At 42.1% G+C, this 15472-nt stretch overlaps 1 protein-coding gene across 7 annotated transcripts in view; it reads right to left on the reverse strand.

Annotated features, from left to right (window-relative positions):
* Positions 1-15472, reverse strand: part of LOC307197211 (uncharacterized protein) — a 471902-nt gene that overhangs the window by 72240 nt on the left and 384190 nt on the right. For all 7 annotated transcript variants that reach the window (XM_079942947.1, XM_079942946.1, XM_079942945.1 and 4 more), the window contains one exon: positions 14619-14716. In XM_079942947.1, the coding sequence (XP_079799073.1) occupies positions 14654-14716 (63 nt within the window). In that variant the 3' untranslated portion in view covers positions 14619-14653. The remainder of the gene's footprint in view (positions 1-14618; positions 14717-15472) is intronic.

Genomic DNA, 15472 nt, shown 5'->3' on the forward strand with positions numbered 1-15472 from the left:
TCTTGGGCACGTGACTATTTTTCTGACTTAGACTAACTACACATCGATATCTCTATGTGGTAGACATCCAGGGGTGGCTGGCTCTTCCAAGAAGTGGATGCAAAGTCTCTCTGAATTTGTTAGAATCTCTGGAAGACCTTGTAGGATCCCCTCTGCACACTTCTTTCCACGGGAGATCCGGCTGTATCTCTCTCTCTCTTCTCAGTTCCCACCACTGGATGGCCTCACGCATTAGGCAAGCTTCTTGAGCAAATCAATACGAGCTAGAGTCTCTGGTGCCCATGTCACCCACTAGAAACTTGTGCATCCTTGGGGATACCAGCTGGCGGGGGGGCGGGTACAGGCTGCTTCTCTCACCTCATTGTGACTGTCTGGTAGGCACGGGAGCAGATCAGAAAGCCTGTCTGCTCCCCAAGCAGAGTTCCAGGCAGGGAAGTAAATCCAAGTCTGCCTATCTGTTAGCACCTACAGTCTCAACGGGTGATTCTCTATCCAGGTTGAGTAGAATCATGGGAGGCAGGCCAACCCCCTCCCTTGCCCATGGGAGAGAGGAAGTAACCTCTGATGAGTAACACTGCCCCTGACCACTTCCAACTTTGCTTCCTGTTCCCTCCTGCCTGCTTCCTGTCCTCTGCTTATATAAGTGTGACGTGAGGCTGGGGTCTGATTGCTCTTTCACTTGTTAACACCTGTGGTTTTTTGCTGGGGGCCTGGTGCTGGCTGATTCCAGGGCAAAAGTCGAAGCCCAGCTCCACATCCTGGTATGCTAATTTTTATTTGTACTTCTTTGCTTAGCAGGGAGATTGGACACTGTTCATGTGTTTCTTAATAATCTTATTTCTCTTTTTATGAATTGACTGTTTGTGGCTTGCTTTTTATTCTCCTGCTTCTTGTGTTTATCTGTCAAAGTAGTTTGACCTGACTTCTCTAAGCTGCATCACAATACAGCCCCACTGGTTCTGAATTTAACACAACTGCTTTCCAGTTGTAGTTTCTGCCTTTAGGGTGTCACTATTAATATTCAAGATACAACGAGCTAAGAAACAGGATACACAGATCCACTATTTGATATTCATCAACTGGTTTATAAATGTATGCTAAATATGAACAAACCGCGACATACATATTTACATGTATGCATGAATACCTATTATATAAAGTTATGACATGATGTTCAAAATCCATTTCTGTCTCCCATTTAATTTTCCTATAACCTCTCAGTCATTCATTCAACCTAATAACAGCAACCTTAACCAGAGAATCAATTTATAACCCTACCAGGTGGCAAAAGGCTTCTCCAAGTGACCTCTTGGGGATCACTTCTGGCTATCTTCTGGAAAATAGGAGATTAAAAACATGTGTGTTCCCACAATGCTGCATTCTGAAGATGTTTCATCTCCTAGTCCTGCCCCCCGTGTAAGTTATGTAAGACTATTGAAATCAACAAAGAACAATTCATGCCTTGACTGGGATTATTGTTGTTGTTTTTAAGGACAGACCTAAAATTGGAAAAGCAACTGAGATGCAAGCAGTCCCTACATACTGTCAAGCTCAGAGAAAATTCACTTCTGACTTTTCTGCAGGGGATATAAGTGGATAAGAATGCTTGGCATTTTGTGAGTCTATTCACTCTTTAGGATGGAAATAAAATGCACTTAATTGAATATCCTAAAATCTCAAGCCGTCAGAGCTGAAGCCTGGGAAGCTATACCTGAAACGTGGGTCGAGCTAGGAGAATGCCTCCAGAGGGCTGGAAGGATGAGTGTGCCTGGCATCTTGACGTTACTATGGGGATTGCTATAGTAACAATTCTGCTCGCCCTTCATTTATTAAGTTATTTTGTTGTGGAACCAAAAGGTAAACCAAACATTCAAAGAAACAACGCTTTTAAAGAGATGTTTGCTGTTCCTGCAGCCCAGGCCAAATGCTTCAATGAAAGGAAAGGACAACACTGGCAGATAATTTAATACAATTGAAGGAATGAGATTCCTCCAGGTTTCCTCTGAGACTGGAAAAATAACAGCTGATCTGTGTCATAACGCAGAGTTGAATTTGTGAATTTACCAGTCCTGATACGAAACCCTCTGAGGAAACAATGGCGTTGCCCCTCACAACCCCACACCTAGCCTCTCTCTCTTTTGCTTTCACTCCACCAGAATATGGCTTGCCTTTTTTTTTTTTTTTTTTCCCATAAAGAGAATGGGGAAAATGAAGCTGACCAGAAAAAGAGCCTTCATCTTGAAGGGCTTAAAGGTTTTAAATGCAGCATCCCACCCGCGGGGGTCTTAGCAGGTCCACAGTCCTCACTGGAAACAATAAAACAGAACTGGGAGTGGGGGAGGGGGAGGAGGAACGCTGGGGAGGGATCTGGAAGCAGAATTTTCTGTCCTCCCTCCTCTCCTCGGATCCTTTCTTCTTGGTCCCATAGGGGTCTCTGCCGGGGTGGGAGAATGATTCTGGAAAATGTGCGGAGACCCTCTTGAAAGCCAAAATGGGGGTGAGAGAAAGCCTGTGTTCTGGGGTCTGTCCTACTCTATTGGGAGATTGTAGTAAAACTCCTCATGGGGTGAGACTGTATGAAAGAGAGAAAATGAAAACAGAGGAGTGAGGAAAGGCAACTTAGAAAAACCAACCCGCATTCATATGAGAGAATGAATCATGAGAAAAAATTCAAGCAAGTAACTGCTTAGCTTGACTCCACTTCCCCTCATCCTAAGGGGAAGGTTCCACTGCGTTTATGCTTGTCATCACTATGGTTCAATCACCCAGTTGACTGTTCTGGTGTAATGAAGTCAAGGCTTGGGAATAGAGGCAGAGTCACCAAAATACAATAACAATGGAGCCCAAGTTGGTCTAAAAAAGGATTTCAGGAAACAGTAGGAGCAAGTGCTGCCCTGAGTCTTTCACCCGTGTTAATTCAGCGAATTCACACACCAGCCCTCAGAGGTAGCTCCTATCAGCATGCTCAATTTTCACGTGGGAAAACTAAGAGAAGATAAGTGATTTGCCTGCAGTAAAACACTGTAAAGAGAAGAACCCGGTTTCAAACCCAAGCAGCTGATTCCAGGGTCTGTGTTCTGATCCATGACCCTGTATTCTTCCTCCAAGCCAGCTCGTGAAAAACAGAGGAGACAAATCCCAAGGCTGCTTTCTAATAACTTGGAGGGAGAGCAGCAAGAAAGAGAACAGAGACTTGGATAGTGACTGTGTGGACGGGCAGAAGCAGACAGTCTCCGAGGGGATGGAAAGCGAGAACGCACTGCACCTCGGATAAGGAAAAGCAGGCACAAGACAGCACCCTCAGGAAGCTCTAAAAGGCGATGGGGTCCAAGCCTTTCTCCTGTCACCAAACTAAATCCTCTGGGGTCCTCTTGTAAACCTTGTCTATAGGAACAGAACAAGAAATTATTCTCTTTCTTTCCTCCTTCACAGACTGGAAAAGTCAAGTTCTATAGAAGGAAAGAATCAAGCATTTGGATTTTAAGTTGCCACCATCGGAACGAGCAGGAACAGTCTAGAAATCTCCTCCTGTGAGTCAGTAATAAAAGCACATTTAAAATCTCGTGTGCAAATTCCTGGCACCTTCAAAGAGAAACAGAAAAACATTTAAGACTCTCAGCCTCTCTTATACTTCAGTAGAAGACTGAAACAGTTCCTGGCCTCATGTTTAGCAAGCTCCCCGTTATTTTATTAGGATCATTTGGTTATATTTGGTCTTTAAAAGTTTCAGGGCTTTCTCCACCAATGACTTAGAAAGTGGAAGCGAGGCCGAAATAGGCTTGTTTGGGAGCTGGAGATGGAAAGGCTAGGCTTCACAGTTACCATGGTTAGGGGTCCTCTAGGCGGCGGGGGTGGGAGGAACTTCCAGAAAGAATTCAAGTAAAGGCGGTGTGTGTGTGTGCTTGCGTGTGTGCACGTGGGTGTACAAGTGTGTGTACGCACGTGGGCAGTGGCAGCTGCTACCAAGGAAGGAATAGCCTCCCTTGACTATAATTAAGCATCCTCCAGGCTGGGGTGTTTGCTCACAAGGCACGTCTCCCGGGCTCTCAGAGCTCTAGTAATCATGCAAAGTCCTGTGTGCCTCAGAGACCCCCAGCTCTCCTTCGCACATGGCCGAAGCCTGGGAAGCCCCACGTCATACTAAGTGACTGATCTCCAAGGATGCGTTCACATGGAAAAAAAAAAGTGACAGCACTTGGGAAGTCTCTAGAAGCCACATATCCAAATGCCTGGGGGTGCAGCGTCATCAGGAAAAGGGAAAGGCCAGGAGGAGGAGGAAGACAACAGAGAATTAAACTTGCTCCATAGCCTTACGTTTTATAAGGTGCAAACATGACGCTAGCTATACCTTGCCACCTCATAGTAAATACAGGATTACTAGGCAATTATATTTGAACATTACAGAGTCTCCGAAAAGAATGGCCATGTTCAGGGCAGTTGTTCAATCCCTTGATAACAGTATAGTTTAATGGATAGAAACAACTATATCATTTGTTCCTCTTACATAAAATGCTCCCAACCACGTAAGTACGTGATCAATAGCAGGGGTTTCCAGTGGGCAGGCGTGCAGTTGTCCCCAGAACAGCAGCTTCATGAGAAGTAATAAGAGGTAAAATGAGAATCAAAAAAAAAAAAAAAAAATACGGAAACGAAGTTCTTCAACAGAGCGAAGACCTCAAAGGCTTCTCAGTGCACTTATTTTTATGGTGTACAAGGAACAATGGCAGAGCTAAATCTGGCACTTTTAAGGGATTTGTAAACCAGCTGTAAAATGTTATCCTGGATTGGATTTTTCCATTCGGATCTGTTGGTAACGGGGATTGGAGCTGTAGGAGGGGTTTGGGTGCGGATGGAGAGAGCGAGCACGCTGCAGGTGAGAACATTTGACTTCTCATTTTTCATGTATCTGAATATTATTGCAGGCAGGTCTGGACCCTTTGCAAATACTAATTTTACTGAAAAAGATATTCCCAGGGCAGCCACTGTGTACCTTGAGCAACGTATCTCAAATTGATTCAATCATTGATTGCTCTTCTGAAAAAAAAAAGACTACAAAGCTACTAATAGGTGGTATGAAGGTGGGGGGCTTTGGAACTGGCTAAGAAAGCAGAGGGGAGAAAAGTGACCTGCTCTCTGATGTGCATCATTTCTTCCTAGAGAGGCATGCAACCCCTTGGGGACCATCAGACTGAACTGGTGCCCTATTTCACGAGCAGATAGCTTTTCCCTCCTCGATAATTGCTAACCGTCATTGAGGGCTTCCTATGTTCCAGGCACGGTGCTAGCCATTGTATTTGTCAAATCTTCCCAATCGTCCCATGAAGTATGTAATATCATTATTCCAGGTTATGACACAGAGGGATTTGATGTTTTGTGAAGTTCCGTTACGTGGTCAAGGTGACACAATGTTTTAGTGGTAGGGCTGGGATCCACCCTGTCAATTCACAGCTTTCATTCTTAACCACTACTGCTTCCCTTCCTATCCAATCCAATGATCGATTCCATTTAGGTCACAGGAGGGCAAGAGGGACATAACATACACGCATCCACCTGGGACTATCCTAGTGCAGTGTTTGCTATCTTACATTTGTGAGATTATTTAATCGTTTGAAACAGCCTAGGTAAAATGCATTTTCTCTACTGTGTAGAAAAGGAAACTAAAGCTCAGAGAGGTTAAGTCTCACGTCTAGGAGATAGTTCTAAGCCAGCTCAGCTTGATTTCCAACCTCTCCTATTTCTGCTGTAACAGGCTTCCTCTTACAAGCTAAAGAAGCCAGCTCAGCTAACCATCCAGGACCAATTTGCCTGAGTTTAGATTTGCAATAAGGAAAATGAAAACCTGCCTTTTTGACTTGTATTTTGGGATGTCAGTGAGATACCAGACATTGCGGAATGCTTAATGGAGAAGGTTGATGTGCCCCTCAGCTCTGCGTCTGCCTCTCTGGTTAGGATCATGTCCTCATTGGTACTCATAAAGAGCTTCTTTGCTCGTAATATCCATTCTGTCTTCCCAATGGTCCAAACTCTATTCATATGTCAAGGCTCAGATCAAGTTTGCCTTGTTCCATGAAGCCTTCCAAGATTGCTCTTCCCATATAAATCCCAATACTCCCTTGATCTCCTGAGGCACCCAGTACCTATACGAGCAGCATATTGTCTGTTATAATGACTCCTGACTCCTCAAAGGCTCCAGGAACTATTCCATATACTTTAAAAAAATATCCTGTATAATTCCTATGATGAAATTGAGGTCACACATGAATACTTGTTGAACTGGGATCGAATTAAGTTGGCCTCATCAGTGCCCTGAACATAGAGGGTATGGAAAAAAATAAGAAGAAAAACATGAAATTGGTTAATAGAGTAAGTTGAGAAGAGACTAATGGAGTTGCAAAGAATAAGATAGAGGTTTGGTGGAGGAAAGTAAGTCAGAGAGGGGGCCTGGGAGACCTCCTCAACATCTGGACACAGAACCAATCTGTATTTCCCTAGCTCACTAGTTCTCAATCTGAGTGTACATCAGAGTCACCTGTAAGGCTTCTTGAAACATACCACTGCCCTTTCCCCCACTCCACCAGCGATTCTGATTCAGGAGGTCTGAGAAAGTACATTTCTGAGTTACCAGGATACACTGATGCCGCTGACCCAAAGACCACTATCTGAGAACCGCAGTGATTCTCCGCCCGGACTGCACATTAGCAACGCCTGGGGCGGGGCTTAGCTATCAGTGGCCTTCCCCTCACCAGACCTGTGAAATCAGAATCTCTGGGGAGCGGGCTGCTCTAGCCAGCCTTTCACAGAAAAAAATCCCACTGTTCTGGAACTATCTCTTTGCTTCACTGCCTCATCTCTTACAACTGAGATCCTTGAGATGTCCGTGGTCTTGTTCTTTTTCTAGGAATGCATTTGGCAAATAGAAGGAGTTCAATAACTCTTTACTGAAAAAAAAATATTGTGGGTTGGGGTGAGGGGCAGGAAAACTCTGCAGAAATATGGCAACCAGGGGCCCATCCCTGCCTGAGATTGAGGCAAGAGATTACCTGAAAGGCAAGGCAGACTTCATAGGTGTTTATTTTGTTTTCTTTGAAAATATCATTGTGGTCTCAACATCTACGATTGCGATCATACAGGTAAACCTAATACACATTCTGTCCATGCTTCCCAAACCAAGGATCATACAATCAAATCAAATGCTTACAGAGTTGTGCAGGTAATACAAATGAGCAGAGTTGGACTGACTGCAACCAAATGGTCACGTCCTGTCTAGAGTTAGACTAAATCATTGTTAAGTGTTGAGTCAGAGTCCCCTAGTGTGTTATTTATATACCTTCCAGGGAAAACAAGAAAGTCAAAGTCATTGATTTCTCAAATATTTGTTGAGCACCTTTAAATGCTTTTTTGAGTATTTATTCTTATTGAGCACCTATAAACACATGCACCAAGCATAGCACCAGGCTATGTACCAGGCTAAGTTCTATCGTTCTTTGCAAATCAATATGGTGGCCATCCCTCCACAGTGCTCACATGACACTAAGTCCACACCTTAACGCATGTCAGTTCTCTTATTGAAAGGGCATCTCCTAACCTTCCCACCAATCAGGCCGAGGCATCATTTAGAATCTGAACCAAAATGAATCTTCTCCAGAAATCTTTTCTTCCTGATTAGCCTGGTCCTTATCTGATTGCGTTTTTTCAGCATCTCCCTCAGTAATTAGTACTGGGCCCATGATTACTGCTTTGACTTATTGATGATTGGCCCCAAGATCCCCTCCTATTTATATGTATCCAATTTACCAGACCTTCCACATCTCTCCAATAGTACCTGGTACAGTACATTGTTGTTGCTCAATAAATGTTTCTTAATGGAGTGAACTGCAAGCTTGTTAGGTGTCCAGTCACTTTTCTTACTTGAATCATCAGGAATGAGTCAGTCAGAGAATACTTTTATGCTCTAGAAAGTGTTTGGAGTAGCTTTCTCTGGAAGCTCAAGGAAGACAGGACTTTGAATTCTGGAAATCTTTCTGCTCCATTGGGAAATGGTCTCTTCAACCATGACTATTCCTTTTTTCGGGATTACTTCCCAAATGCATTCCGTTTATGAATGTGTTCATTTTTCTATTTATTTATTTATTCACTTTTAATGAGTGTGTTCTTTTTTCTCAAATCCTTAGGATATTTTTCATAACGATCTGCATCTTCAAAAGTGAACATTGTCTTTGACACAGACAGTGAATAATTTCTACGTAATTGATGGTTGGATATTTAACTTAAAATTACTTCCATAAAATCTGCAACATATTTCTTTTATTGGGTTCTGTCTATACTGACTGCTTTGGGCTAGGTCCACACCCTAAAATTCCAATGGGTGTGAGCCAAAGTTGCAGAGTTCTGTGGCTAATAATAACAATAATAATGAGCACATTTCAAAAGTGCTAATTACAAATGCAACTGAATTGTGTTCTCATTATAAACGCTACAGGTTTTCTGCCAGGTTGGTATTTCATGACAGTATGTTTTCAAACACCTGTTTACCTTTACTATCACTAGATATATTCAAAAAGAGAAACTTTTCAAAGTTGAGATGCATATTAAGTTTTATGTGTCTTTGTAAAATTTGGAATCTTTTACCCAGAGTCCTTTACTGCACAAATGGAAGCACAATGAGTAATTATCTATACCTGATGTAGACAAAGGGCACGGAAATTTCAAGAATCCTTTGTTTATCCAATAGAATCCAACAAGATTTTTCTTTTTCAGGAGGTGGGGGGATGTGCAGAAGAAAAAATAGAATTATCCTGGTAATTATCTTGCATCAAATCAAACTTTACTGAACGTAAATCTCTGCTCCGTGGGTGGGAAAGTAAGACTACAAAGGTGAGTAAGACACAACCCCCGCATACAATGTATTGAAGGAGATTTCACTGGACGCAAATATCATAAGGTGGTAAAGTCCTTGGAGAAGGAAGGTGAAACCAAGAAGGAAAGACTGAGTGTGGACTTGAAAATACCAAACAGAGGCCTTAGGGTTAGGATAGGATGGTATTTTGCTTCTTAATTCAGGTCTAGTAATGTGGTGACAGAATCTTCCTTGGATTAGGAGGCATGAAAACATATTGCTGATGGGCAGCCTTTCAACCTAGCTCCACATGTAGTCAATGTCAGAGATGCTTGCAGAAGACAGAAGACCAGGGCTTGTTTTTTAAAAACCCCATCTCAGAAGTATGGGGGATCCATTAGACAGTGGTTCTAATTCCTGATTATACATTAGAATCACCTGGGGAGTTTTTAAGGCATACCAATGCCCCACCCCAGGGAAGGGAATCCTCACGGCGGGGGCGTTGGGGGGGGATTGTGTGAAGACCAGGCGGAGTGTTTTTTAAAAGCTGCCCAGGTGATTCTGCTGTGAGTAAATGTTGAGAGTTACTGTGTCAAGGAATGGGAAGATGTTATTAGATTTAGTCAGCACCTTCATAGTTCTTTATTTTTGCCAGTGCTTTGACAACAATTTTTTTGAGTGTCTGTGTGACTCATACGCAGGAGACCAGGATGGAGGTCAGTGTTTCACTACCGGAGTACCCTATCTTTACTCAGTTTCTGGTTATTTGGCTTTTAAAAAGCAGATCAAGCTTGTAGGAGCTCCAAGGACTTAAAGATGGGACAATTTGAGGATCATAAATCATAATGACTACAATGAGTTGAAACTTATCAGATATATGAAAACTTATGAGTTCATAATGATACTTCAAAAATAAACAACAGGGCTTCCTTGGTGGTGCAGTGGTTGAGAGTCCGCCTGCTGATGCAGGGGACGTGGGTTCGTGCCCAGTCCGGGAAGATCCCACGTGCCGCGGAGCGGCTGGGCCCGTGAGCCATGGCTGCTGAGCCTGCGCGTCCGGAGCCTGTGCTCCGCAACGGGAGAGGCCACAACAGTGAGAGGCCCGCGTACCGCAAAAATAAATAAATGAACAACAAAAAAATCGTTGATGACCATGGAGGTTGCTAGGGTACCAACTCATTTTTCTGAAAACGTATAAATTAAGCAAAAATCTCGAGCATCTCTTCTGTCTTTCCCTACTTGAAAGAGAACTTGGGCTAGACAAATAGATGAGGAAAACAGTTCTTCTCTGTATAAAAAAATCATGTGGACTAAATGGAGAAAACAATGACAGAATTAGAAAATCACCATTTTCCACTCCATAATGAAATAGGGATCTAGGCAACAGTAATCAATGGCCGCTGAAATTATTATTGGAAAGTTGAGGGGGAGCCTTACAATGGATGGATTAGGCAGATGACAGGTGTATTAGTTTCCTGTGGCTGCTGTGATAAATTATCACAGACTCAGGGCCTCATCGCTATGGAGGCCAGAAGTCCAAAGTCAGTTTCGTTGGCTGGAAACAAGGTGTGACAGGGCTGCACTCCCTCTGGAGGCTTTAGAGGGAGAATCTGTTCCTTGCCTCTTTTGTTTTCTGGTGGTTCCCAGTATCCCTTGGTTTGTGGTCGCATCACTCTAACCTCTGCCTCCTTAGTCACACTGCTTCCTCCTCTTCTGTGTATGAAAGCTCATCTCTGCTTCCCTCTTACAAAGGCACATGTGACTGCATTTGTATCTCAGCAAGAAAATCCAGGATCCTTATCTAAAGATCCTTAACTGAGTCACATCTACAGAGAACTGCCCCCCTTTTTTTTGGTGCCACATACGATAACATTCATAGGTTCCAGGGATTGAGACAGAGATATCTTTTAGGGGACTCTTTTTCAGCCTATCACAACACTGAACCATCAATCAATCTTAATATTAAGCAAAATGGGATAAATACATTATTCTTACCCTACTCCTCCCCCACCTCCAAATGACTCAATTTAATCAAGAATCTATCTCTAACTATTGATTTATAGGGGATGGGGGAACATATTATATGACACCAAAAGGATATAATCAGTCAAATCCAGCAATTCTTCAAGACAAAAGACTCAATTCTCAATTTCTATAATAAGCACGCCAAACAAAGGAGGGAAATAATTACACATCAAAAGAGATGTAAGAGCATATTAACCATATGTAATCTCCACCAAATCTTGTTTGAATTCTGAATTGAGCAAAACAACTATAAAAAAGGGCATATTTGAGACAATCAGGAAAAACTGAACACAAATTGATGATATGGAGGAATTGTGGGGGGTTTTTTGGGGGGAATCTGATAATGTTGTGGTTGTGTTAAAAGAGAAAAGTTAGATACGCCTACTGAAATAAGTGAAGAGATATGTCTAGAATTAGCTTTAAAATACTGCAGCAACAAATAAATAAACAACAAATTAAAAACAAATAAACAATTTAAAAAAGGAATGGGATACAGAGTGAAGTAAGTCAGAAAGAGAAAAACAAATACCATATGCTAGCACATATATATGGAATCTAAAAAAAAAAAAAAATGGTCATGAAGAACCTAGGGGCAAGACGGGAATAAAGACGCAGACCTACTAGAGAATGGATTTGAGGATACGGGAGGGGAAGTGTAAGCTGGAACGAAGTGAGAGAGTGGCATGGACATATACACACTACCAAATGTAAAACAGATAGCTAGTGGGAAGCAGCCACATAGCACGGGGAGATCAGCTCGGTGCTTTGTGACCGCCTAGAGGGGTGGGATAGGGAGGGTGGAAGGGAGATGCAAGAGGGAAGAGATATGGGGATATATGTATACGTATAGCTGATTCACTTTGTTATAAAGCAGAAACTAACACACCATTGTAAAGCAATTATACTCCAATAAAAATGTTAAAAAAAAAAAGGAATGGGAAGGGAAAAGATAAAATAAGAACAGCAGATGTTAATTGTTGAACCATTAAAGCAGCCTTTCTATTTTTATGCATATTTGAAAATTTCCAGAATAATAAGTTTACATTATATATGTGTGTGTGTGTGTGTGTGTGTGTGTGTGTGTCATACATATGAGAGTGCAGCATGTCCCCAGTAAGACCAGGTTTAACTGACCATCCTCATGTCTGGCCTCACTGCCTGGAGGAAAGTTCTATGGAGTGGTAACATCCACTTCACCTCTTAGGGCTGTTGTGAGGTAGCAGAGAACTAGATAAGAACAAAGGGCACACAGAAGCTATTCCTGAACCTTCAGTCTGTAGCTTGGCTTTTATAGAAAGATATCCGCCTGGGAACTCATTGATAAGCACTAAAAGTTCTGTAAGAGCTTGTGGTCTGTTCACAGATAGCATTCATCACCTCCCCGAATCCTCCAGGATTTGTGTCACTGAGGTAACTCCAAATTAGAATGGGAAAGAGTAGAGTGTGTAAACACAGAAGGCACAGAACAGCCAAAAGGAAGAAGCAACCCAAATGTCCATCAAGAAATGAATGGCTAAAACCAAACAACCAGGAACTATCACCACCAGCATCACAACAATAAAAGTTAAGGTCAAATATTTAGAAAATATAAAGAGGTTTAGTTATTAGAAAAGAGATGAATGGCTAAACAAATTGTGATATATTCACACAATGGAATAGTATTCAGTCATATAAGGAATGGAGTGCTGATATATACTATGATATGGACAAACCGTGGAAACATGATGCTAAGTGAAAGAAGCCAGACACTAAGAGTCCCACATTGCATGACTCCATTTGTATAAAAAATCCAGAATAGGTAAATCTACAGTGAGAGAGAGCAGATTAGTGATCTTTAGCTGAGTGGAGTGACTGTTTAATGTGTGAGGGGTTTCCTTTTAGGATAATGAAAATGCTTTGGAGCTGGAAGGAGGTGATGGTCACACAACAATGTGAGTATGCTGAATGTCACTGAACTGTTCACTTTGAAATGGTTTGTTTGTTATTTTAAAAAAAATTAAGCAGAAAAATAACGCGATTAGGTTTGTTCTTAAAAAGAGTAACCCTAGGAGCTATGTAAGAACAGATTAAAGATGGACAAGATTAAAGCAGAAGGAACACGGAAAAGCATGAGTGTTGGGCAAGATGGATTCAACTGCTTCTCTCCCTTAAAACTTACATCCTGAAGCAAGCCCAAAGAAGCCACCCTTAGTGTCTCAACTCTGAAACCCATCTCGTCCCTTTTTGGTATTCCAATGCTTCCGAGCATCACATAGGCTCCCAAGCTTCTAGAAGAGTTCCAGGAGTTGAAGTGTTAATATCCAACATACAGCATATTTTCAGCAAGCATGAAAGATATGATCTTAATATCCTCCTGTTTCCCGATCCTTTGAGAGCCTTATCCAGGAAGAAGGAGAGAGTGTCTACAAAGTAGACAGTGTTTGGGCTTCTGGGTCCCTTGGACCTGAATTTGAATCTGAGCATTGTGTGATGTTCTCCTATAAAACAGGTTGTGTGAGGATTACATGAAAGGACAAGTGCCCAGAATACAGTGGGCACACATAAATATTTTTCATTAGTGTACTGAAGTATTCACTTGAACCTAAACTGGGATTCAGACGTGATTGTACATATAGAGTGAAATGTTGAGTAAGATTATCCTCAGGGGAGACTGAAGGTCTCTAGGAAAATCATGTATTCTAAGGTAAGAATGAGGTCAGAACAATGCATTAGATTCCAGTAAAAAAAATAATAATAATAAAGTAAAGAGTTTCATATTGCAGGAAGAAATGATTTTAAGTCACTCAAATCTATTTTAAAATCAATCTCATGAACTCACTCCTTGGTTATGGGTGAGGGGAGGCCGTAAATAAAACTGCAATAGCTGCTTTGCTAAAAATCAAAAACAAGCAAACGATAGTACTGTGTTGATACCCTGAAAACCAGGGGACGACTTTCAAAGCATTTATAATATCAAGCAAGGGTATCACCCAGTCAGAACAGATGCCAGCCATGAACAGCCATGAATTGTGAGGAGCTCAAGGTCATTACCACCAAAAGATACCGTAAACGGTGAAGAAAAGGCATCCCCTCCATTTGCTGACAGTCACAGGGACCCAGAGCACAGCAGATGCTCACTTCCGTGTGGTTCCCTCTGCAGCCCCGGTGAGAGGCAGCGTCGAGGTTGTGTTGGTTGGCGCCATGGCGTGCCTCCATCGCTGGCTGCCACTCCTCTTTGAGCAACTTGGGAGACACGCCTTACAAACTAATTCATACCATTTGCTCCAAATGAAGACCAAGATTTGGGGTTTAGGATGAAGGATTTTTAAATTGTTAAATTGCAAGGAAGGGTTTTTTTCTTCTCTTAAAACTAAATGATTTAAATTGAATGCATGCAATAGCTGCATTCTCAGACGATGTCATTAGTGAAGATGCGTAACTCTGCAACAGTCGAGCTGCTTTTAAAGGTAAACCCAGAAATGAATATTGAATTTAAAAATCCAACTGTTTGCTTTCACTTACAATTTCAAATTAAGATACTGGATAGGATCTTCCATCCATGAGTCAAAGGTAATCCTAAAAGAAGGCAGACAAAAGACCTCATACTCCGGTGTAATCCCTTTTCCAACCCAACATCCTAAGACACTCATACGGGTTGGCACTGAATTTAAGCTCCAAATCACTCAAATCAAAAAGAGCTATTCTCAGTCTGTCATCAGGAAGCAAGCTCTCCAAGGTGTATTTTTATCCCAGCCTCATCTAAATTATGACAACTCACCTGGTTCGTTTCTGCCATTTGAGTAGAGAGAGGCATCAAAGTGACAGGACATCACTCTCTGTGTTCCGTGTGAGGTGTGATGGAGAAGAAAAACAAACCTGGGGGAACAGATGTCAAAGTGTTTCCAAGACATCTTCAGATTGGAGAGATACAGGGCACTATTTAGGCTTTTTCTTACCCAGGGCTCTTCTGAAGTTGAAACTCCTGCCTCTTCTATAGGCACTTATTTATTTATTTGCCTGATGGTTTATTTATTAACTTTACCGCTTTGATCCTGCCTCATCTCTCTACCCTTAAGGTTCCTGAAACGTGCAGCCCTAAAATGCTGTGCTCCTGGTCATTGTCTCAAACCCTGGATTTCTGCACTGAGCACACTCTTCCCATTGCTGAATCAGATTAATACTGGGCTAACGTGACTTTCTGGAGACCCAGATCCTTAGGCCACACTGATTTTCCACATTGGAAAATGGTGGAATCTAGTGATTGCTTAATTGAAATAGATTAGATAGATACAGGTATAGATACGAATATATAATATATAGTCATGAAATACACTAGCTATACCTATATATGTATATGTTATATCTATATAATATCTCTATGTATATTATATATAGAGAGAGATGTTACAGCTATCAGGGACCTTCTAATCCACACATTAGATGACTGTCAAATCTAGCCATCCACCTAATTTCCAGATGAAGTTTTTTTTTGTTTTTGTTTTTGTTTTCAGTATGCGGGCCTCTCACTGTTGTGGCCTCTCCCGTTGTGGAGCACAGGCTCCGGACGCGCAGGCTCAGCGGCCATGGCTCACGGCCTAGCCGCTCCGCGGCATGTGGGATCTTCCCGGACCG

This window comes from Stenella coeruleoalba, assembly GCF_951394435.1.
Source record: "Stenella coeruleoalba genome assembly, chromosome: 14".
Classification (NCBI taxonomy): domain Eukaryota; kingdom Metazoa; phylum Chordata; class Mammalia; order Artiodactyla; family Delphinidae; genus Stenella; species Stenella coeruleoalba.